The sequence below is a fragment of the Nesoenas mayeri genome, assembly GCF_963082525.1.
Source record: "Nesoenas mayeri genome assembly, chromosome: 9".
In the NCBI taxonomy this organism is placed as follows: domain Eukaryota; kingdom Metazoa; phylum Chordata; class Aves; order Columbiformes; family Columbidae; genus Nesoenas; species Nesoenas mayeri.
Window position 1 is genome coordinate 25,066,652 of NC_137557.1, and position 26,159 is coordinate 25,092,810.

Sequence of the window (26,159 nt, forward strand, 5' to 3'; positions counted from 1 at the left end):
TTAGACTTTCCAAAAGATTAAGAGGTCGCATCCTGTTATCCAGCTCTTTGTTGATGAGATTAGCACAGCTGACATTCAGACAGGGATACGAGATCTGGGAAAGGGCAGATTACTGTTAATCATTTTTCTCAAATCTTTGTGGATGCCAAACCGATGTTTTTCAAAATGTTTAACTTGGGGAAAAAAATCATATTTGCAACTGAGCTCTCAAGGCTCGTAATTTTTAATACAGAATCATTAAAAGAAGTGGTGAGGATGCTACGTAATTAAAAACAGGTCTGACCTAAGAAAACCTAAAATTATAATTCCAGTCAAATATTGGCTAATCATGTAACTAATTATGTTTCACTCCCCTATGCCTTATTTTCTTGTTTATTGGTGTAGGAATTGTGAGTATTAACCAGTTAACATTCATGGAACATATTTATTGTGTATTGATGGTAAGCATTATAGTGATCACTTAAAAAGAACGCTTACAAGCAGAGGTGAATTATGTGGCTGTTCACCGATGGAGAACACTTTAAAATCCTGTAGTGCAGCAGCCACCAGCAGTTACCAACATGCTGAGGCCATTCTGGACTTGGTGCTGGTAAATGGTGAGGGCTTTTTGAAAGAGCTGGTTGCAGGAAGTAACCTTGGGTGAAGTCATGAATCGACTCAATTTAAACTGAAACATAAACATGAGTTTATCTTGGAACTGAAGATGTTGAATGTATAAGGACAAAGTTTAAGAAATTAAGAAGTAGCAGATGAAGTCAGGTGAGGAGCTTGGAACTAATATGGCAGAAGCATGGAATATATAATATTTGAGCTACAGAAGTGGCATATAGGTATACGTCCTAAATACGTATCTTAATATAAATATCCTAAAGAGAGGAGTGTAAGTAGCACAGAAGTGTTCCAGGTATCACAGAATGTAATGCCTTGTAAAGGTTCTGCAGTGTTAGCAGACAGCTTACAGGGAATGAGAAAATGTTCTAGAAAGTACAGTAAGTCATATCTTAGAGATAAGGAATATGTGAATAAAATTAGAAACAGTGAAAGTCCATCTGAGTTTGGCCTTTATATGGAAATGAAAACTAATGCCAGTTGTTTGTAGATGTCCAAGTGGATGGAAAACAGTAGAAGTTAACCACCGTGTGAGGTTTATGAAGTAGAGTAAGCACGGTCCAAGGATGCCTCGATAACAAACTCGTCACCCATATTGCTGGGGCTTCTCTGCTGGTGCCTGAGGCCTTTGTAGCCAGCACGGTCAGGGGTTTTGCCCTGCAGTGGTGAATGCTCAGTCATATCAGGAGACCCTCATAGCGGATACAATTCTTCACTTGTGTAAATCAAGCAGGATTTGGAGTCACAGAGATCACTGTGGTACAGCGATGTTTCCCTGCATCCCACCATCCTCCGCACCTTCACCTCAGAGTAACAAAGGATTGCGCTCTATTGATGGACTCGAAAATCCTTGTTGCATACAGGATGCATGTGCACTGAGCAAGTCAGTCACAAAAGAAGAAAACATTTCAAGCAACGTCTGCTATGGAAGTCCCTCTGCTGGAGAGCAGAGTGTCTCACATCCATATTTTTAATGGACATAAAATAATCTCTAGGTCACTGACAGACTTCTCGGAAACATTTTTCAACATACAAAAAAACCCACTGGTTTCCATTTTAAGAAAAAGGTAACAATTTAAGTATCTCTAGATCTATTGCTGCAAATGAATTGTGCAAAGTAAAGTTTGTTTTCATTACCATGTAGACAGCTCTTAGAAAATAGCATGTATTAAGCTGCATAGCAGCGCAACAGTGCATGTTTATAATGAAAATCCATGATCTGAAGGACAATACACACTTTGAAAACAAAACTCCTGGTAGTTACAATGTGATATTTCAGCTTTTCTGCAGAAAAGAGGCAATTTTCAGCCAGATTCCCACAAAACTCTGTACCTTATCTGCAAATGTGCAGCCTCTCTTCACGCTGCCTGTTAGGTACTTGCTTTTCAGCAGGAAGACAGCACTGTCCTTTACTGTGCCATCCTCGAGGTATGCTATCTTAATTCTGGAGGTCTGCATAGCTCTTAAGGTCTTATGTCTCCTTGTGGGGAGGACAAGGCAGTAATATCTAGTTCCAATTTAAGCAAGGAAAAAAGATTTAAACTTTACAGTGATGATCAAAGTAAAATCCAGAAGCCATGCTGTGATTAGAAGGAATAGCTCAGAGGACTCAATGAAGATACATGGACAGCTATGAATTAAGAAATTTCAATTTGCATTGAAGGACTGAAGAAGAAGCTAGAAAATATATCAGAATCAACACTGGATTTTTTGGTGCCTTATTTTTTGGAAAACAAACAGACAAACAAAAAAGAGAAACTAAACAAACAAACAAAAAAAGCAGCTCAATTCATTACTTGCCTGGTATCTGCCTGAGCCCCCAGCAAGCTGAGACAGCATTTTTCTTCCCCCATAAGTCCCCATAAGTGGACACAACACAGAAGGTCCATGTGATGGACATAACAACCATTACCCTCTAAAACTGAGGAGAGATTTCACTTATTTTATGTTTTATCTGAATATAATACAGCAAAGGGCAAAGGCTTCCCATCCACAGAATGGACTTGACAGTGTGATTATTGTCTTGTATGAAATGAAGTGAATCCATCGATGGTTTGGGTATGTATCTTTTACAAGCAAGAATTATAGAGACAAGTAGACTCCTTAAATTTGTATTTAGGTAGCATAAAACAAACTTGTAGAAGGACTGAGCGTACTGTTGATATCTATCCTACCTACTTCTGAGATGCCTAAATCAGGGGTATAATACAGGTTCCCTGTGGATTATATGAAAAGAGGCAGCTGCAGAGCGGATTCTCCTGGCTAAAACCTCAGTGACCACGCAGAGCTGTGTGTCAGTTACCTCAGATAACCTCCTAATTTAACCATGTCTGTTGGTTGTGGAAAGCTAGCTGGGGTCATTCCTGCTCTGTGCGTGTTAGAGGCTCCTGGACATTTACCACTGAACAGGTAACAGTTTTTAAAATGTCCATTGCTGGATAGTAGACATTTATACCTGTTCAGACTTAATCCATGGATGCTTAGCATTAGAGAGAAGCTATATGGGTCCCGCCTACAGGTAATCTTTGAAATGACGTTGTGCTTTTGGCATCGTCCCTCCTGCCAGGCTCCATGTTGGGACTCGCTGGCAGTGCCCAGGAGAGCAGCAGCCAGGCGGTGCTGGATGGGTGGGTGGGCTGGCTCCTGAGTCTGGTGTTGCACCCACCAAGAGAGCGGTTTTATGGGAATGGAAATCCAGGCTCTACAGGGTCCTGGAAGGTAAAGACCAGAATTTTTCCAGCATGGTTTTCCCGTGTATTAATGTAGGTAGAGAAGTAGAAAGCAGGTTCTCTACTTTGAATATACGACTACAGAACTGTCACTGTGTTTATTTGCAGTTGGTCTGCGATAAGTATAATGCACATTGTGTTGTGTTCAGTAAGGAAACAATTCCCGCTTTATTGTTTGGATCTGTGCCGGAGAAGTCCTGGACAGAAGTGCACTTTAACAGCTGCTCAAAATGAAGTCTGGAAAATCCAGAAGGTTTAGGAAAAGCTTTATTTTTCCCAAGCTGGGAAGCGAAGCGGCGTGCCCGCCTGGAGCAGCGCTGCCATGCCGGCGGTACCGGGCTGAGATGGGGAGGCGGCGGGACGTGAAACAGGCTGTTGTGCCTGGCGGGCGGGCTGAGCCCGGCTTTGGGCAGGGACCGGTCCCAGCCCCGCTGCTGCCGCAGCCGCGTTCGCCGAGCCCAGGGCGCCGCCTGGCGGTCCCCGACGGGATCCGGGCGGGGCGGCGGCGCGGAGGCTGCTGGGACCGGCTCCGGGAAGGGGGCTGTCTCGGTGTAGGGGGGTGTCCTGGTGGCGAGGGCTGTGGCGGGGGGTGTCCCTGTGGCGGGGGGTGTCCTAGAGGCGGGAGGTGTCCCCGGCTGCTGCTGATTGACGGTGCCGGTGCAAACCGCTGCCCGGCTCAAGGAGACGTGGAGCCCGTGCGGATCGTATACGGGCTTCACCCGAATTCCCCAGGAGATGGGTTAAGTTAAGCGTGGTTGGGATGCGTGGGGATTTTTTCTCCCCCTCCTGGCTGGAATCACAGCTGTGGTGTCAGGTAATTGGAAGAACCTTGTGCAGAAGCGTTGTGAGCCTGTGCCCGCCGGGTCCCACATGGCAGCAGAGGGGTGGCCGGGCCTCTCAGACCCCAGATACCAAATACTGCCGCACAGCAGCTTAGATAACATGTTAAAGACTCAGTATTTCGGTGCTAACCGAAATGCAATTAAAACATACATGCGTTATCATGAAAAAAATTGTAGCATTAAAACGGATGTGAGACTATATCTCAAGGGCAACTATTATTTAATTTTGTACTCCAACCAAAAAATCCCAAACAGATATTCTAATTGTTCTGGTTTATAGCAAAAGAATGATGGAAAGGAAATAGGACAAAGAAAAAAAGATGAGGTGTGCATTTCACTTCTCCCCACACGCATTCTTAGAGCAATACCCTGCAGTTTAAGTGCAGAATAAGCTCCTTGTAAGAAATTTATAAAACTTCAGAGAAATAGTTTAGAGTTGAATTTTGACAAGGACTGAGTACCCTTCAGCAATGTAGCTGAGTGTTTGTCTCATGCCGACTTCAACGAGTCATTCCATACTGGCTCAACTAAATATCACAAGCCAAGCTCTTAATGTCTCTGGCCTTAGCTGTGGATATAAAGCATATTGCAGGCCTTGTATGCCTTGTAAGCATTGTGTTCATCCTGAAATTAATGAATGCAAGAAGGATAAATTGTTACTATTATGGCTATAATTATTTTTGAAGGCACCTAGACAAAGTACTTCCCCGCTGAATTGACATTATCATGCTTTGGTTGGCAAATGTGCATCTGAAAGCATATGGGCTCTATGCTACCCTATAAGTATAAACAAAGCATCTGTGCTCATCTATTATTCTCAGCTTAAAGTTGCCGTTTTCCCCAGCAATAGTACATAAGAGCTCGGAGCAGTCAGCAGACACCCTGCAGTTATTGGGCATCATAGCAGGGCTGAGATCCTGACTGCTGCACTTAGTGAATTCTGCTGCTGAAAAGTGAGCACCTATAAATCAAGATCCACTGGTCTGTATCTGATCACAGCAGTCTTTTTTTAACTTCCATTATATGCAAGAAATACAGTCATGGCAGGTAGACGGAGAACTCTGTAAACCGAAGTAGCCTGTCATCCAGTTTGAATATTAGGGAAATGGTAACAAGTGCGTTAGTAAGAGAATTTGTATCTGCTTCATAGTGTAAACCTGTGTCATTGCTCAGTACTGTAAGTCTTTTCTAGATGCACTCCTTGATGAATCACAATCTGAAACTAGCATCAAATGCTAGTGATTCTGCTTTTGTGGTTCTAGTAATGCAGAAGGATTTGCAATGAAAGAACTGACTTTGTTCATACTTGCTGTCTGGGCCAAAGGGGAAATAAGATCCCCCTGGGCTGCTGGTTTAAGATCTCAGGGGAGATGCAGTCCCAAATTCCTGTTCAAAAGGAATATCTAACTACTGTGCTAATTGCAACTCTGGTATGACTTTCTCTGTCCCTCTTTTTTCCTCTAATTTTCAAAAGTTTTGAAAGTCTATTGTGTATTTTGGATGTAGAATAGCAAAACATGAAACAATTAATGGGATGGTGGCAATCATTTTCTTCTGCTCCCTGTGTGTAAATGCCAAGTGTTCCCCTTCAACCAGTGCAATGCCTCTGAGATCACTGTTTCTGGGCTCCTGCGGCCAAGGCTATGGTTGTTCCTTTTTGATACTTGATCTTTTTCTTCATTCCAAATGTATGTCCAGACTGTGTGAACAGTCCCATGCCTCTCACTCTGTAATCAGCGTCTCATGGGGTTTTGGTCTGGACTTTCTATACACTATTTATTGCCATGGATGGTAGCTTCTATTTTTGCCTGTGAAGTTATTCCCTTAAAGGGACTTAATTACTCCTTATGTTTAACCATCACCTTTAATAAGGCGTGAGATAATCACTGGGTCCAAAGCCTGCTTAATGTTGGCCACTAGGATCTACCACAGTAACGTTTGTGGTGGTGTCTAAGAGTCATAGTCATAAATAAGGTCCCTGTGTTGATAGACAATGTGTGTAGAACAAAGACTGTCCTTGCCCCAAGGTTTTGTAAGCTCAGCCTAATAGATGAGGAAGTAAGCAGTTGCAGATGGGAGTAGATTGGTAAGTATGTGACTGTCAGGAATTGCTTAAACTTTAGTGTATGTGAAATAGGAAAGTGCAAAAAATATTGGTCGTGCAATCTACTTTAACTTTGTCAGTGATTTTATGTAGTTTTATGTGCCACGAATACAATTAAATGCATTTGAATGTGAAAACCAGGAATAAAACAGGTAAATTTTCCTAGGAACATTTAACAAATGATGCCTCTGTCTCAAATGTTCCTTTCATGGAGAAGTCCTGCTCCTCCAGTGGAGAAGACTTTAGCATACATGTAGATGAAAACGAATGTAGACATAGACTGCATTTTGTGGATACTGGTTTTGCATTAGCTGGGAGAAGGAAACTCCTCTGTGTCCTGCCTGGCAGGATGGACGGGCATGGAAGAACCCACGGTGGGGTGCAAAGAGAAACCCCTGGCACAAGCACTTCACTGGTGGAACATGGGCCAACTTTTACCTTGAGATGATGTCTGAATTTGATCAGCCTGTGTCCTGAGTATATTTGAAAATCCGAATCATCCAGAGCTGTAGGATTTTGCCTTCTTGTTCAGGCTGAATGTTCACAAGAGTGAGGGATGAGTCGTCACACTGACTGCCAGCACCTAGGAAGAAGTGCAGGGGCATGAGCTGTGTCCTGCCGTGTCACACGGCCTTCTGAGGAGTTTGTGCTGCTAAAAATGTGTCAGTTTGGATTTCTGAGTCTGCTTTTGTGCCTTTATAAAGTGCAGCAGAACGTCAAGCCCACGAGAGGGAGCGCTTGGATCGCTTTACACACTGCTGGTTTTCTTTCCTGCCAGGATAAATATCTGGCAAACATGAAGGCAAAATTCTGCTGTCGTCAGTCCAGCTAAATATGCTGTCAACATTTTGGATGAGAGCAACAACAAGAATGTTAATGCTTTAGGGAAGGCTCCACATTGTATTGTGTGGAGCTTCAGCTTCAATCTGGTCTTACATAATCAGTGTATGGGTCCAGAGCAGTGCAAATTATTTCTAAATACACAAACTGCAAATAGAGAATGCTTATTAAAAAAAAAAAAAAAAAAACAAAAGAAAGAAAACACAAACCTTGAAGCAGATGGAATTGCCACATCCATCATCCCTCACCTCCAAGGCATGCCTGACTGATTGGCACGAGAAGCAAATGTGTCAAAGCCATCTTCTATTGGCAGGCAGCCCTGCTGTTGTTGTCCCAACATCTTTTGTTCAGCATTCAGCTGGGCTGGTCATGCAGCAGAAGCAGGTCACTGCACGGCTCTCCGGTCTGAGAGCACGAGGGAGGGCGTGCTGGGCGCCTGGCACCAACGCAGCGGCCACCAGTTCACAGTGCTGGGGGGAGCTGGGCGGAGGTGGGTCTGACCAGGCACGGCTGTCGTGGCGGGTGCCAAGGCCCAGGCATGGCTTTGGTGGCTCTCCTTCTCCGTACCACTCCATAGCAGGGGTTTTAGCTACAAAAAATACATGTCGGGGTGAAGTAGTGATGGGTGAAAGCAGAGCAGCTGTGGAAGTAATGCCACAGAGGGAGGGTATCAGAGATGGGAGCAGTGATCAGTCTCTGAGCACCAGATCTAGAGTCTGTCTGTCTTCATACCTTTCCTTGCTCTCAAGTGCCAGCTTGGCTGCTGATATTTCAACTGGAAGAGAGTAGGAGGAAGAATATTCCATTCCCTTACTCTGATCTCTTGTTGTTCTTGCACGGGTTTTGTAAGCTTGCCAGCAGAGTACAGAAAGAGCCTTGTTCCCTCAAAGAAGTTGCTGAAACTTTCAAATACAACAATATTCTGACAAAGAATGAAATACAGCATTTATGAGGGTTTCCATTTCCCACTCAATGTGTTTTTTACTGACTTTACCTAGTTGTTTCTCATATTGGGAGTTACAATTTCTTTAAAAGGCACAGAGGACAGGCAGGAGAAGATCTCAACTGCCTGGTCTGTGGTTTGAGGGGGTTGTTGCATTGTGACTGGTTTTGACAGAGTTGGGACTGTGTTTTTCAGTACTTTGAAAAATAGTCTTAGCTCAGTAGAGGAGTTTCTGGGCACAGGTGCCACAGCCGATGGGGCACAGCGTAGTAGGGGGTTGTTCCCTGGGAGGTGAGGTTCCCTCCAGAGCCCCTGCACACTGGTGAGAAGTTGGTGAGAACCGTGTGCCTGTAGAGCCTGAGGGCTCGGCTGTGCGGGCAGCAGCCATGTGTGGCCTTTGCACCCAGACCTTTCTTTTGAGGGTCAGACTTGTACACAGGTATGTAGATTTTAAGATGACATACACAGAAACTAATAACCAATATTTCCAATAAAAGACTGCTACAGGTCGATGAGATGGGGAGATGCACGCCTTGAGATCTCACGGTGTCAATGAACAAGGGTTCCTAAAGTGTAACTCTTGCAGTGTATAAACCACTGCATCAGTGAGATCACTGTCCTGTCCTGCCTACAACAAGAAACTAAGAACTATTTGGAGGTTCCTCATCTTGTTTTTAGCTGCTCTTACAGCCCAGGGGGGTTGTGGAGTCTTCTTCTCTGGAGACATTCAAGACCCACCTGGACATGTTCCTGTGCGACCTCACCTGGGCGTTCCTGCTCCAGCAGGGGGATTGGACTAGATGATCTTTTGAGGTCCCTTCCAATCCCAAACATACTGTGATACTGTGTGATACAGCTTTGTACATGATTCTACTAAAAATAGGTAACAACTTACAGTAACACTAAACTAATAGATGATATAATTAATGTGAAATAATTCCAGTCCAAACATCAGTAATTTGCCTATAAAGGAATTTAATTTGGTAACATTCCTTCCTCTTCATGGAATCTCTCTTTAAGGCGTTTCTCTTAAATTTACTTATTCTCTTCTAAAACTTGTAAATTCACTTCAAAACTTGTTCTGAGACTTTTGTGTGCAAACAATTAGTTTAGTCACATTAGGAAGGATGCAGTACCGGAACAATAGCAATTGCTAAATTTATTTCAAATGGTCTTGCAACCACTATTGAAGACATTGTGCCTTGGTTAAAAAAAAATATATTAAAAAACAAACAAACAAAAAAAAACCCAGAAGCATGCAATTTCCTTCCCCCTTCCCCCCTTTCTGTGTGTATTTATGTTTAACTCAGGGCAAGAATTTTATAATATTCTTAAAGGAAAAAAAAATGGCATGAATTCATGAAAGCATGGGTTTCTATATAGGCATTCTTTGTAAACGAACCAAACATTCTGTATTCTAGGTAGAACAACCTTATTTGTCTGCTCATATGCATTTCTGTTATCTCCATGCAGTCCCACTTGTCTTAGCTTTTTTGTATATGAACTGGACATATTGTACCATGTTTCTGTTTGAACTGTGTGTGCTTGTTGCGTAAAACACAACATGGAACAGCGAAGTTTTCCCCACTGTCTGCGTTAAGTCACGAACCATCCAAGCTTTGTTCTCATGGTTGTCACCATTTCACCAGAACCTTTCGGTGTTTGTATAGCCTTATACAGTATATTGCACTTACTGTACCTGTATAGTATCTTGTCTGTATACTGTATGCACATAAATATGTATATTCACTCATGTATGTATGTATGTATAGTATGTTTATATATCTCTGTATATGTGTGTGTGTTCGTTCATAATCTTTCACTAGAAATGTGTGGCTATTCATATACATTATGTGTATGCCAATTATAAAAAGGTATGAATGCCAGCACCCACTTTTGATAACCTACTTTTATTCTCATTTTGTCTTGTTAAACAATGAAAATAAAAATGTCATGTATTTTAAATGAGAACTTTAAAATATTATTTTTACTGATTTTAAAGTTTCCAGTTTTTCAGAAAAAGTATTTGAACAGTTCTAAGATTACAAAGATATTTGTGTTTCTATGGTTGAAAAATGTTTTGTAGCAGCCCACACTATGTAGTTTTTTGTTCTCTGTATCTTACGCTGGTCAAGCGCTTCGAGGTTTAGAGGTGCCCTTACCCAGCTGGACTTCCATACTGCAAATCCCTCCTCTATTCACATGAGGGCCTTGCAGTAAATCTAGTTGGTGACCCATGTCTATAACGTCTTGTGTGTATAAATACTGGATACAGAAGGGCCTTAGGCTGGAAAGAAAAGTTTCTTCAGTGCAGGTGAGACTTAAGAACAAGTGAAAATATCATACTTTATGAGTCTATTTTATGGGAACATTACAGGCACCATTTGTCAGACCTCTTTGCAGTCCATAGTGACAAATAATTGCTAATTGATTAGGCATTTTTTAAAACACCTAACGATCATTTATTAGCCCTTTGAAAATTATTCTTAATCACCACACAACTGTAGGTAGGTTCAGTTATCTGGCCTTGAGGCAGGAAAACACTGACTTATCTTGAATAATAAAATACCCCTGTAAATCGAGATGGTGATTGATAATATTTTCCAGTTGTGCATGTGTTTAAGTTATTCACTGAATTGGAGCTTCAGTGATAATCATATGTGTTTCTCTATGAGACCTGGGAGTGATAAATCTGCTTCCTTTACAGTTAATTAATTTTATCACTGTACTAGCTTGTCCAGGCAGACCACTCTCAGTGCATAAGAAGTTACTGCAGCAGAGTGGCAGCAGCTACTTAGAAAAATCTCAGAAGACAGATCTTTACACAGGAAATACTGAGGAACTTATAGGATGACAGAGCCAGTGCTAGGAAGAGCCTTCACCCCAACTAAAATTGCATAATAGAAAATCCTTTTCATTTCTTTAGTTTAAAGTCAAGGTGTTAAATTCTGACCTCACTCACATCAGCAGCAAATTCCCGTTTCACTCCTAAGCTGTAACTGGAATGTCCAAGGCATGCTTTTCCTCAACAAAAAATAGAATGGGGAAAGAACACATTCCTCTAGTGGAGCTTTGGTGTTTATGGGCCAGTGGCCTGATCTTAAGGCTTTGCAAGTCAGTGGCAATTAGTGGACTCTTGGGTTCGGTTGGCCCATCTCTTTTTTTATAGTCTGAAAAAGCACTTTTACTATCTGGGGTTTATAATTACGATTGTATAATTCACAATAGAAAAGCATAAAAATGAGAACAGGCAATGGCAACATACATTTTTAAAATTAATATTAGTCAGATCATGGCTCTTGTTTGATTTCTGCACCAAACTTTAAAACACAAACAGTCAGAGAAAAACAGCACTTCTTTTGGTGGTCCACAATTTGTTTGCTTGTATTACAAGTGATATGTATGAATAGGTTAACATGATGCTGAATGTTTTGTTTGTCATGCATTGTCATTAGCCACACATTTCAAGATGAATATTTTAATTTCCTCCTAGTTCTGGAGATCTGAACTTGAATTCAGCTCATGCTGATGTCGTAGGCTAAGTTGAGTTTGCCTGGTCACTCTGTGTGGGAGCCTCTGAGCGGAGCCCTGGTTCAGTGGAGCGGTGCTCATGGTGACTGTGCTGCAGTCTTCTCCATGAGTTCAAGCTGAATCACTGTCACCCACTGAATCAGCCAGTGCCATCCTTTTGGAGACTGCCTTTTAAACAGAGAAACAGAAACAAGGTGCAGGGAATGTGGGTGAGTGTCTTAGTTTCTTGCCTGTATCTCGGCCATTGTATGTGTCAAGAAATCATGTCTATATTAGAATCATAGAAAACCAAGTGAGAAGGGACTTCAAAGATTGTCTGGTCCAACCTTTCTTGGCAACAGCACTGTCTAGACTAGATGACCCAGCACCCTGTCCAGCTGAATCTTGAAAGTTTCCAGTGTTGGGGAATCCACCCCTTCCCTGGGGAGATTATTCCAGTGACTGATCCTTCTCATTGTGAAAAATTTCACTCTTGTGTCCAATCAGAATCTCCTCAGGAGTGACTTGTACCCATCACCCCTCGTCTGTTCCATGTGACTCCTTGTAAAAAGGGAGTCTTCACCTTTTTTGTAGCCATCCTTTAAATACTGGTACTGGTGATGAAGTCTCTTGTGAGCCTTCTTTTGTCAAAGTTGAACAAACCCAGTTCTCTCAGCCTTCCCTCCTATGGTGGCTTCCCAGTCCTTTCATCATCTCTGTGGCCCTTTTCTGGATCCTCTCCAGCCTGTCCACATTCTTTTTGCATAGCAGGGACCAAACCTGAACACAGTGCTACACGTATGGCCTGACAAGTGCTGAGCAGAGCACGATAATAACATCTTGGTCTCTGCTGGTGATGTCCTTGTTGATGCAGGCCAACGTCCTGTTGGCTTTCTTTGCCGCAGCAGCACACTGTTCACTCGTATTGAGCATAGATTATTAAATTTGGGTACTATATTATTAAGCAATTCCTGATATAAAATAAATTGCTTGGTGTTGCTGTGAGGGTAGAGCAGATGTGGTGTCTCATACTAAAGCAAACTCCTAAATGTTTGGATTCTTTAGAAACTCTCAGTACAGTTTATAACTCTAGTAGCTGTTCTTTAACGGCATTTTAAAACAGAGTTAGAAATTAATCATAAATGGAGATCTTTGTCTTTTAATCATATTTTTATGCATCTTTAAAAAGGAAGATGTGACCACTTGCAAGAATATGATAATCTCTCTACATTTAGTGTTGTTTTCAGTCATGCTTTTCTAAACATTTTTCCCCCATGCAATCAGTCCAATAATTGAGAAATGGCATTTAATCTAAGAAAATTACCATTGACTCAATTTCACTATCAAAACAGGAGAAATGTAAGAGCATATTTCAAAATTTCTCATCTGTAAAGCAACTTCACGGGCTATAACTGAGATATTTGTGTATTTACATCACCTAATACAAAACAAGAGAAATTGAAGGCACCTTTTTTTTTTCAGTGCTGAGGCATTCTCCCTCCATATATAGATATATTTTTTAAATTATTCTTGTGGCCATTTTCTTGAAAATACTAGAGAAATATGAACTCTTAAGGGCTTTGCTGGCAGACTTGTGTGATGAGGTTCTTCAGCTGTCACAGTAATAAAGATTAGTTGAATCTTGAGTTCTAGTACTGGCTTCAACAGGAGGAGTCCTGAAGTTCATGTATGTGTTTTTAGCTTAGGAAAAATTAGGTCAAATAAAATGGGGAAACTAATGCAATTTGTGGTGTCCCCACGTCACATTTTTGTAACTTTAGGATTGGCCTCAGTGTCAACTTTCTCATAGTTCTTAGTTCTTCCAGTGTTTTGGTCTTGTTTGCACTTGTTTTCAGTCTTCCATTAAATTTTTGTGTCCATCTTGGCCCTGTGTGGGTAAGCAGAAGCAATATCTAGAGCACGCAGCCTGCTGCCTTCATCCCCCTCCTGCATGAGCTTTGCAGCCCGCAGGGGTGGACGCGGAGGAGGAAAGGATCTTGCCCACCAGCAGCTCACACTGCTCCATGCCACCTCTTAATGCCCAGGGGATGGACTCTTCATCTCACTACGAGATTTAGAATCTGTGTGTTTTTAACAACTATCATGATTTAGAGTAAGTAACACTAATTGCAGGTGTGTTGTAGTGTGGGTGTATTTACTCAGTCACAGGCAGGGCCAGGTGTAATGGTCACTGAGGTTGCTGCCTCACGCTGTCCCGCTGTTCAGAGGCTGGTTCCTGAGCAGCTACGGCCATGTGCAACGGAGCAGCAACCTCCAGTGAGAGGAAAAGATGGGGAAATGGGGTTAGTAACCTCTCAGGGAAACCTCAGACATAGCCTTACCCTGCAGGTGCTGTACAATCAAATGCAGTGAGCAGGAGATCTCTGTGTCACTGAACTCTAACAAAGTATTCTGGCTTTTGTCCCTCCTGTGATTGACCTAATGCAATATTGAATTTTCCTTTCTATTTTACAGTGAACGACAGGATGTATCATAGTGGGTTGCTTGAGTTCTGCATTTATTGCTTAGCAAAGGCATAGATTAAGCTTTGATTTTTCATGAGTGATCTCAATGGGAATGTACTTGGTGAGAATCCACTGCATAAATGAGATGCATGAGAAAATTTTACACAGTATCCCTAATATGAGTTAGTTTACAGGCTCTTTCTTTAAACATACTAGCATTTACAGGATGTCTTAACTAACAGTAGATCAAGCAGGATATTTCAGACAGTTGTTTGGTGTTAAAAAAAAAGAGCTTAGATGAGAAGAACACGTTTCCAAATAGTAATGCAGGAAGATCTATAGCTAGACTGATTGCCAGGATAAAAATGGAAAGCAGGATGGTGAATTTATAATTGAAAGTTTGCTTTATTGATAGCCTCAGCAATAATCTGAGGGTTACTGGAAAACTCAAGGCATAGGAGTATGTGCAGGGCTGGCTCTGTATAAAGTAACTGTGACATTTAGTAATTGGAAGCAATGAATCATGAAACTGGAGGTCTGGAATCAGAGGTGCTGAAGGTTTACTAACCATTTGCTAATTTAATTTTAGGGTAAATATTAATTGCTTATAACCTTGAGTCTTTGGGAATTCCTGAACTTCCAAAGATTCTTGTCAGTTGTTTTTAAGTGGTGGATTAGTCAGGCCACAGCACACCAGTCAATGTAATAAGTCTTTTAGTGAGTCTTATGTTTGAAAACAGGTGTCCGGAGTTTTCTTAAAATACGGCATCATATACTTCCATTAAGTGGTAGGACAGTTTTTACAAGGCCTCTGGTTTTCTTTTTTTTCCTGTAGTAGTATTATTTTTAAGAAGACATATTTTCATAAATTTAGAAATTTATAATGAAATAAATCAGAACATTACACACAGCAATTCAAATGTTACAGTAGCCCTGAAATGGGATGCATATATAGTTTCAAAAGTTGAAATAGCAGGTGTCAGTGAATTCTTTCAACATTAAGCATACAGGAAAAGATTACAAAGTGCTCCTTCGTGCCCAGCTATTTTGTCAAAATTGAGACTAGTGTGCTGGAGGAATTCTTTCCCAAGTGCTTAGAGGGAAAATAGAATTGTTGTGTCCTTTAAAAAGAATGATTTGCCAAAGCTGGAAAGGGTAGTTTGTGTAGCGCTTAGCACCTTATGTGTGCTTCTGCTCGTGGTGTGCGTATGTGAATGCACGGGGATGTTCTAATGTGGCTGCCGCCGTAGGACACCTCCTAGAAAACACCTCAGACACTTCCAGATAAGAACTTGCAGTTACGCTATGCAGCGCCCCCAGGGACTGCTACCATGCACTATGAATTGCATGGAGAGTGTCTGCTTTCACAGCTCACCTTGCACATCCTGCGTGTTCCTGAACACACTGTTCCTTTTAATCACCTTTGTATTAATAATCAATTGTTGTTTTGAATTTAACAGTAACAGGAGAACGGGTTAGACGTACAGAGCTATATGAACGGCTGACTGTCCTGGGCCAGTTACGTTGTCTTTCATGTCAGTGTCTCTCTGTCGGAGAGAAAGGACAGACTGCAGGTTTAGCCTGCAGTTCTACCCTCATTTACCAAACTTTGCAGCAGTTGGAAGTAACAACATTCAACTGCCATTCAATGGTTATAGCTAATGGTTAGCAAAAGAAATCTTGTCCAACATAACTTTCGAAGTGCTCTTCTAAAGGCTTTTAAAATCATTTGAGGGAGTTTTTTACTGTTTGTTTGAACAAACTGCAGTTAAATTCTTGGACCTGTGAAGTCAGCCAGTACATGCCTGCTGGCTTCAAATGGGTGAGGATCTCGCTGCTCAGATTTTCTGAAACCTAATTCTGACTGAACTTCTGCCTTGGACAACTCCCTTTTTGTGAACATGTGCTGAGAGGACCTCCACGTCAAGCTAAGAGTATCAGATAGCAGATTGTGAAGTAACTGTGGCTATTTAACATAGGCCTCCACCACTTGCACCGAGGCACACGACTGCCTTCTAGGAGTGGGATTTCACACCCTCCCCAGTGGAAATACCGCACCTGGCCAGGTGGCTGGGACCCGTCTGCACCAGAGAAAGTGCCATCAAGAGTGTCATTGGGAGAGTTTGGAAACTCCTGTCTGAGAAAAGGCAAGAGGGAGGGAGTACCTTGTCCTCCCAGGGGACGGTAAGTGGCTTTCAGAAAGCGTTTCTTCTGCACTTACTGGAGCCTGCCAAACCAAACCAGCATGCTTGGCCCAGCTGAGTGATGTGTAGCACTGCACAGATTGCACTGGTAGCAATCACTTTGTTTAGAGACCCAGGACACATTTTAAATAATCTCCTCCAAATGTTGCTGATATTTTTTACTTCGTTATATCTTGCATTGGTTTAAGATCGTTATAGCCTCACATCAGCTGTTGGGCTTTTATTTGATCTGTGATATGCAGTGGTCACAAAGAAAAGGTATTTGCACATGACACCCATGATCACATACATGTGCTGTGGTTTTTCCCATCCTTCCTGCAGAGGAAGAGTCAGCCGCTCTCCCCATCCGGCAGCAGAGGGAGAGACTCGCAAGAAGAGAACTGTGTCTTCCTCGACCCCATAGCCTCTGCTATTTCAGCACAGTCAGTGGAAACCTATAGTTCTGTGAAAAAATGATGGAAGCACCACTGAATCGTGGAGCTCTCTTAGTGCCCAGAGCTTACAATTTCACCTCAAACAAACCATCAACATTAAAAATAGAGAAACTGAGAACTTACCAGCTGAGATGTCATGAGGAGGAACAGCTGAATGGGATATGGTGTCGTCTAAAGCCCTCATGTAAACTATAGTGGAAAATATTCTTTTAGGTCATTAAAAGTTCATACAGCACAAGCTCCCCCATGCTCACAGAAACGTCCAGAGCATGAAATATCAGGTCATCAATTCGAATGTTAGAAAAGCTTCCTCAAAAATGAATGAAAATTTTCTAACTTTGTGACGAGTAATAGAGCCGCCTACAATATTTCCAATATTTCTTCTCCCCCATGGCATTTTTAACAGCACGTATTTTCACAGGCACTTGTGTGAAAAATTATAGTGCACCTTTCAATGACAGGTTTTCCTGAAACGCCTCCCAGCAGCAGGAATTAGGATGGGTTTATCCTGCCTCCACTTCATCCCTGTGGCCTGACTTGGGAGGAGCAGAATCGCTTCTGGCACTTGCTCCTCTCTGGTCCCTGTGCGGGCAGGGGCGCAGAGCACCCCCCACGTGATGCGTGGGGCTCGTGGCTGAAGTTACACAGGCACAGGCTGACACAAGAAGGTATGAGCAGGACTTATGTAGCACATGCATCTTTTTGCCAAGAGAGAGCATTATCTCTCTATTTATGTAGCTATTTATCTGTCACACATGAGCAAGTAAAATTAATCACACCTAAGAAAAAGGTTCCCAGGCCTGGTGCTGAGGGCTTTTCACCGTATATTTTTCAGCCCAGATTTTTCTTTTCACACTCTTCATGTTTTTTATGCGGAAGGGCTATGCTACATGGGATCATTCAGTTTGTATGTAATTTACAGGTATTGCCATGTTTTTTTTCAGTAGCATACATGTTTAAAAGACATCTAGATGAGGTTCTTAGGGACATGATTTAGTGCCAGAGTTAGGTTATGGTTGGACTCAATGATCTTGAGGGTCTCATCTGACCAAAATGATTCTATGATTCTATTCTATGTGTTCAGTGACATACACAGACCTGCTTGTGCACTGTACTGATGCACTTTGCCCGGTGGTCCCTGTGGTGGAAGTCCAGTTCCTGAAGGGCCAGAAAGTCTTATACTGTGAATAATCACCAACAAAAAGATAACAGGATGTTTGCTGTACGTGGTGACCACAGCTAGAAGGTGTGCAATGTTGTATCCACCAGTCACTGCTTAATTGTGTTATTGGAGAATATTTTCTATCTTTTTCCATCTGTAACCATTACTCTCTTTGCCAAATCTTTGCGTGCATAGTTAAGAACAGGAAAAGAACTATGTTCATTTACGTTTCTTTTTCTTGCTTTAAACACCCACGTTTTGAGCACTTTTGTGAATCTGCTGGTGCAGATGTACAAACAGCAAATTTCATAATTCAAAGGAGATTATGTGACATAGTACCTGATACACATCCTAAAGTCTTCAGGAGATCCCTCTTTACAATCCTGACATGAACTGCTGGCTCTGTCTTCCCTTTGCAGCACGAACACGCTTTGGGCCAAGACTCTTTGGTCAAAACCGATTTTGCTTCTCCTGCACCATGTCTGCTGGCTGCTACCTCCAATGCTGATGCATTTGGAGCCTGTCTGCCTACATCCACATCTGTAGCCAAGCTCTGACATGCTGCAGTGTCTGTTCCGTTCCTCACGTGCTATGAAGTCTTTCAGGAACAGGAGAGCTGTATAGCTCTATGATGTTAGGAAGGATTTACTTTTTTTCCATAAATAATTAAGTTGTATCATTATTTTTTGTGCCTTTCACACTGAGGAAATCCCTTGTTATGATGTAGCAGGGATATTAACAACCTGGTGCATGAACAGAGGAGCAGGCTGAAGCCAGGAAGGAGGGAGGATATGAAATAAATTAGTAGCGGAATTAAATGTGAGTGCCATCAGTTCAGTCACAGGAAGGATTAGACCTAAGTCCACAGCATTAAACACATTAGCTTTGAACACCTCAGTAGCCCTACTGAAGTCATTGAGGGTTACTGCTGTGATTAAACAGCTGGGTTGAGTGCTGACTTGTGAGCCTTAGTGCCTGTAATTTGTCTGGGACACACTGAAAATTTATTTGACACTTGGATTTTCTATTAGCAATATGGTTATTGTCATTTCTGGAGTTCATTGGTCTACAAACTGGTGATTTCCTCATAGGTCCATCTTGCAACTTCAAGAGGCGTGCACCCTTGTTTAGTACATTTTTATTTTGCTGCACATTAACACCAGAACTGGGCAAAACTGCCAAGTAAAACCTTTTAATATTTGTTCTCACTTTTAAGCTTTTTCCCCCAAGTCTTTCAATATCGTATGTGTTCACTTAGTCTGTTTTAGCAAATGACTTTGCACATGCTCATGCTGCACATACCATTATCTGAATGCAGTTATAGGAGAGGAACGTACCGTGTGGATGGTATGTCAAAGAAGATACTGGTGTGAAGGACTTGGCCATCATACAAACAAAGAAAACATTAAAAAAATCGCAAGTAATGTTGGAAATCTGTGTCTGGGAAAGTGGAAAAACTCAAATTCTTCATAATAAATGGTTCACTAAGTGCAACAAAATACATTGTCTATTATAAAAAAGGGATTTTGGAGCTGCCTACACTCAGGTTTATTTTAGGGGCTGTTTTGCAGGGAGTGGCAGAGTGTCTGCATAACTGATACATTCTGCAACACCATTTCTATCTTTGGGAAGTTGCAACTAGTATTTTAGAGCATAGCATGTCAAAATCCTCATTCAGTCCCCTTGAATCCTATGGAGGATATTAGCTACCAGAAGACATAGTGTTGGCAACAGCTCTGCATTTAGTACAGTGGGGGTGACGCGGATGTAACACCGCCACGGCGACTGTCATACGTGTTGCGGATGGTGCTCATGGTGGCTGCACGCACAACAAACCCTCAGGACTTGGTGTTGGCACGTTTTCTGTTCACTTACATGGTGGGTTATAAATAAGGTATTTCCTGAAGAAACCTGCTACTCAAGCACTGTTGTCATCAAATCCAGCCCAGAAGCTTGAGCGCAGCTGTGTGTTGTGAATATTTTGTGCGATGAATTGTGTGCAGACTGTGTCCCTGTCCTGCCTCGTGTAGGAGGACCCAGCAAAATGAAGACACTGCTGGGTAAGTACTAACCCATCACTGAGGAGCAGAGCGGCAGGAAATGTAGAGCCTCGTCCACAGCCCTGAGAAGCCGAGCCAGGGGCAGGGAGGATTATCTCTGGTTCAGTCGGTGAGTTTTGGGCCAGGCCTAGGTACCCAAAGAGAGCAAGTCCCGTGGCCATGGCAGATGACATGCCTCACACCTGCCTGCACTGCAGTAAGCGTTAGATCACTCCTGAAATGAAAAATAAGTATTCGATTAGGAAGAACAGCACAGCAAGCTTCCAGAAGAGTTAGCTCAGCCACTCAGGAGGACGTGCTGCAGATATGTTACCTGTGTAATCCTAAATTCATAAGAATCTTCAGGAACAAAATTCATATAGTACTTGTTCTACTCAAAGTACTCTCTGATGTACAAGGTAAGTGTGGTTTTGTTTTAGTATAAAGGTAATTCTGTCTGAAATTCTTTTAACCTGTGTTACCCCTTAAAAACATTTTACAAAGATATTTGAAAAAATACGCACATTTCTATATGCTTTTTCTGTTTGAGTGCATTGTTTATTATTACTTTTTCTGGTGGGCTTGCTCACGTTTATTCCTTTCGCTTTGTTCTCTGCTATCTGTTTATCAACAAATGCTAAATACACTCCAAGCTGACCACAAAAACTACCAAGATCAAAAGTTTCTATACCAGCTTCTAAGAAGACTAGTCCCCAGTTCTAGGAACCTGGTGTATGCGCATGCTTGGCAGTCTAAGACTTGTGAGTGAAAGGCATTTGCATTATTAAACGTACTCAAATACTCTTAATAATAAACATACGTTTTCTTCATGAATCGTAAAGCACTGCCAAAGTATGTGTGCATTTTCACGACAAGGTCAGAGATACTTGGACAGCCCCTGTGAACCAATGGCGTGTGTTTACTGACACACAAACCTTTAATTTATGACTAATGTGGAAAATGTTGGGAGACTCAAGACATTACTTCGAATTTGCAGAGTAAGTGTTGAGAGGAAGTTCTCTGATTTGCAGGTATACAGTATGTCATCCAAATACAATAAGCCCTTTCAGGATAGTTTAGTATTAGTGATTTTGGTTCCAATCAAAAGCCTTTGAAGACACACACATTTTCAATCATGTGAGCACCCCACTGAACTCCAACGAAGCCACAATCTCAGGCTTCAAAGGGGCTACGACATATACTAAACATATGCTGACCTCCTTTTTTGCATCAGGATCATGTTTTCAAATATTCTACGTGCTTGAAAAAACGGAGTTTCTAAAATCTTAGTGCCTTCCAGTTAATGAAGTATCATCACAGAATAGGATAGGCTAAGCCATATAATTCACATGGAGTTTGTTCAATAATTAAAAAAAAATTAAATACAGAGTTATATTTAGCTTGATAATCGGAAGTGTTAACACCATGCTTTTAATGTGACAGATTGGATTTGGAAAGCAATATAAAATGTGGGTTTCAGTGCACAGAATTTTTTATTTCCACAACTTAAGGATGTTGTTAAGATCCATGTGCATTTTTAAGATCTATTCCATCATTCCAGTGCTAGCTTGCTGAAAACATTTCTCTTTATTATCTTTCAGTGCTCTGGAGAAGTCAAAAATGGGACCTTTTATTACCCTTTTTTCTTAAAGCAGCAGTTAGAAGCAAAGACCGACTTTGTTGTTGGCATAGAGACTTTTTGTTCATTAAACAAGTTAGAGTGTTTCAAATAAGAGTGATGTTAACCTTGCAAAAAAACCCAACATGTTCAATCTATGACCAAACAGTTATTTTTATGCTTTTTTCCTTCTTTCCTTTTTCCTTCTTTTCTTTCTTCCCCCTTGCTGTCTCCCTGCTTCTCCCTAACAGGTGACGTGTATGCAGTGGTTGCAGGGAGACCATACAATGCTGGATATGATTGAGAAAAAACGTTGCCTCTGCAAAGAAATAAAAGCGCGACAGAAATCAGAAAAAGGACTCTGCAAACAGGACAGCATGCCTATTTTGCCGAGTTGGAAAAAGAATACCGGGACCAAGAAATACAGCCCTCCTCCTTATTCCAAACAACAGACTGTTTTCTGGGACACCGCAATCTGACAGGCGAGGGGAGGACGCCCTCGCCGCTCTGTCGCCCCGTGCCCAGGTCGCCTGCTTTCTTCATAAGGCAAAGGCTCTAACCTGAGACTGACCTGCAGGTGGTGAACTTCCTAGGAAAAAAACACATGGATACAGTGCTCACCTGTCAATCAAGAGAGATATTTACATTTCCAACTGGATTAAGGCATACATATTTATCCAGGATTTTTTTTTTTGATCCAGAAGATATCAAAATGTAAATATTTCACCAATATATTGAAAACGCCCAAACTAAGACACTGTTTAAATATATATATATATATATAAAATTCAAAAATTTATTAAGAATTTTACTATATAATGTTACTGTTATACTGTTTTATTACCTATTTTCTATGTGGTATTCTAACGTTTCCCCCTGCCACCACAATTTTATTTCCCCTACCTGCCTATATTTGGCCTCTGTACATAAGCATGTGGTTGTACATTTTGTTGAACAGGACAACGTACAAAACAACTCGGTGCTAGGGCTGTAGAAGTTCCCTAGAGTCGTACTCGTTAGATGTCCTTAGCTTTGGGTGGAGAGGGCTGGACAAAGGAAGCAGTTTTGGTGGGGAACAGCAAAACTGCAAGTAACACAAATAAAAGTGCTTAATGCGGATACCCAAGTTGCATTTAAAATACGAATTGTTCTGCACCAGTTTTCCCATAAAGTTAATCAGATAAATTGCCCTTGGTTTTATACGAATCAGTTACTAAAATTATTTGGCCAAGAAACTAAATTTTCTGCAGAACAGCCTGCAACAGCAACTCTTTCTTCCTTCTATTCCGCTGACTAGCAGAGACCATGGTTCACTGTGACTAAGCATCGTACGGCCCGTGACAGAAAGATCCCATCACTTGGCATGTTGAGGCAGTGGCACTGCAGCCACGGGTCCTGTCCACATTTGTCTTTGGTCCAGAAAATAAAGGTGACAAAATCTGTTTACATGTTTATAATTTTTAAATCCAGCAACACATCCTTACTTTACGCCGTGTCAGATTTCCCCGTGTTATTTATAAAGGCTGGAAGTGAGACCCCTTGGAAGCCAGGAGGGAAATCCCTCGGGATTTCATGCGGTTTTGGAGCAGAGGCCCACGTAAGATGTTCTCCCGGCTATGCTGTTCCTTCTTCCTGGCTGCTTCTGTAATTGGCTTGCAACCCTGTATTATATTACACCCATTTTAACAGAATATTATGTCATGACCAAAGAATTATGACCTCCTGGTTTTAACGGGAGAAAGAGATGGCTTATACTGATTATGAGGGTGAAATCCATGTGGTGAAGTATCTTCCAAAAGGATCTGTTAAGAACGAGAGAAACTTGTACTGCTGTGGAGTAGGGAAAAAATATCTATGGCATATATTTTATATATTTAAATTTCTATCTATGTGTCTGAAGTTGGGTAGCACAAAAGTCCCTCTTTAAAACAATCATTTTAATATTATATTCATTGAGGAGAAAAGGTGTGTTGTTTGAAACTTATTGTTATATTGGCTTTTCTTTGAAATTATATTGACAGCATTGCCACGGCTGTAATCGCTGATCAAAAAAACCAAAAATAACAAATTTTAGAAGGTTTTTGTAATCTATATTGCTAAAGTTTGAGTTTGAGTAATGCTTTATCAGTAGTAGTTTCTTTTCGTCCTCTAAAATAAAGTTTTAAAATATTTTATAATTAATGTATATTTTGATGTCCAAACTGAGATTTCTGTAAAAGATAAAGTGTGTGTTTATATGTGTGTATGTATATTAACATTATTGTGTATGTATGTATGCATATGTGTACACACATATATATGTATATATGCATGTATCTCTATATACTCATAGATGTGCGCATACGTATATACCTACATACATTAAATATCAATGTGTGTTATGAATATACAGTGGCTGGAATGGGTACGCAATTGAAATGCAGATTTAAAGAGCCCCTCATAGCCGAAATGACAGAAGATGCGAAAAAACCCAGAGGCTGTGTCCAAACGGCACCAACTGTATATTCTGCTTATTCTCTTTTTTTAAAGAAAGAAAATGGCAGAAGAAGAACTCCAGAGATCTCGCAAAGTTCCAGAATCAGCTGGAAAGAACACGGTTTGTTGGCCATGAGAAATCTGTTGAGATAACAGGTTTATTATTCAGAAAGTGTTTGTGCTTTGTCTTCCTTGTTATGTGGCAAGAGAAGAATTTTGCATAACTATGTAGGAGACATTAGCTCAACCCTTTCCCCCAGCTGCACAAAGTCTCTGGTGAGAAGATGAAAGCCGGCGTTGAGTCAGTCTCGATGCTCCTTCCCTGCTCTGGTCTCTTCCCGGAGCGATCAAGTTAAAACCAACTGCTGAAGCATTGATTTGCGGCCCAGATCCGTGGGTACGCGCGGGCTCTGCAGTGCCAGGCCCTTTGGGGAAAGGCAAACGTTGATGTAAACAGTTACGTGTTTAATAGTGTTTGTTCATATTGTGTCCTTTTCATATCAATACGTAATAGGAATAATGATCAGGGAACTGAAGCATTCTTGTCGTAAGCAGACTTGCTTGAACACTTAGCCCAGCTTAAAACCACTTCTTGTTTTGCTTTTATTGCTCAACACTGTTTACATTGTCCTTCCTAAATAATTGCCCGTGTGCTTCGAGTCCTCCATTGTATCCCATGGAAACAATGGATTTTTGTTTTGAAATGTGACAGTACATGAAAAAAGTAAAATATAACTTAGCACTTACCTTCAAAGCACTTTAGAAATGTGAACTAAACCTCACACTTGCAAGAATCATTTTACAGAGGAGGGAAGTGAGCCTGAGGTGGATTAGTTTCCACTGGTCACGGACAGAGCCAGAGGAAGACACCTGCCACCATCCTGTCCCTTGACTGCTGCCCTCCCCATCGCTCCAGTCAACGATGCACCGTCCTGCCGAAAGCTGGCAAAACGCTCTTCACATTCTCTACACCACCTATTTATTGTCTCAGCTGTTTCTGTGTCACAGGGTGAATGACAGTGCTTAGTTACACACCGTCATTAAAGCTGTAGTCTGTATAAATATGCAATCTGTATATACATCCAGATCACATATATACACACACTTACCAAGACTGTATATATGAAATCGTTTGGTATGCACTTATTTTGCTTTAAACTCCTGAAGTTAAACATTATAGTGTAGCAATTTGTGTAAAGTGCACTGTGATTTCAAGAAAGCACAGTAAAGTCACAGGTCTTGTTATTCTTGCACTAAAAATGTGTTTACGTATATTAGCCAATGTATGTCTACTTTATTGCTCCTTTTGACAAATAAAGCAGATAGTATAAAATGTTAAGGGGTTTTTTGTTTTGGGTTGTTTATTTTTAAGTGGACAATGGCACTATGTTTTTAAATGACAGGGTTTTTAAATACAATGAAATCATTCTGTGTTCATTCCAATGTAATACATTTACCAATATCTTGAAATTGAATGTCATGTTGCTTTTTTTCATATTTCATTAGAAATTGTCAGGTATGTGCCTGAGATTGTGTAGGAGTAAGGAGTAGCTAGAGGCTAACTGTAATCATATATTATTAGCCGTTTCTATATACGCAGTATAAATACATATTAATTTTCTTTTCATTTTTGTACTTGATTTTTTTAGGTAAGATGTAATTAAATGTACTTTGATACTTCTGAAGTAATAAGATGTTGTTTGAAGATCAATTCTGCTTTCTTTAGTGCATTGAAAATATTTTACAATAATTTAGTGCTTATTTATTTGTGCTCCAGTGTAATTATAATAAAAAGCAATAGTTTAAAATATTTGGCTGTTCATGGTCATTTGATGGTTTCAGCTTAGAGACAGGTTATTCACCAAGGATTAGCCAGAGATTCCTGGGGAGAAAAGTCAAGTCACAGATGTGTATTTATAACATTCCCTAGGCACATTTTTAATCACATCATTTGGTGGAGGAAGTGAATTAGTTGCTTTAATAAGTTAATATTTGCAAGTCATGCCTCGTTGCATCTAAAGCCATGAGTGTCATCCTCAACTAAATCCTTATGATATAAGAGTTCTCTGAAGAACAGACAGAATTTTTTCTGTAAGTACCTTTCACAGTTTGGGATGGAAGATGGTCACTTCAAAGACCTTCGTTTGCAGAATATCCGTGAACAGGAGAGGGACACATCATGTTC

General features: G+C 41.1%; 1 protein-coding gene across 1 annotated transcript in view; it reads left to right on the forward strand.

The window, feature by feature from the left end:
• The window catches only part of NYAP2 (neuronal tyrosine-phosphorylated phosphoinositide-3-kinase adaptor 2), a gene marked incomplete at its 3' end in the record, with an annotated part of 126,972 nt that extends 104,994 nt beyond the window's left edge, over positions 1 to 21,978 (forward strand). Inside the window, exon 6 of the mRNA XM_080349761.1 lies at positions 21,751 to 21,978. Coding sequence (XP_080205887.1) covers positions 21,751 to 21,978 — 228 coding nt within the window. The remainder of the gene's footprint in view (positions 1 to 21,750) is intronic.
• Positions 21,979 to 26,159: the final 4,181 nt, after the last annotated feature.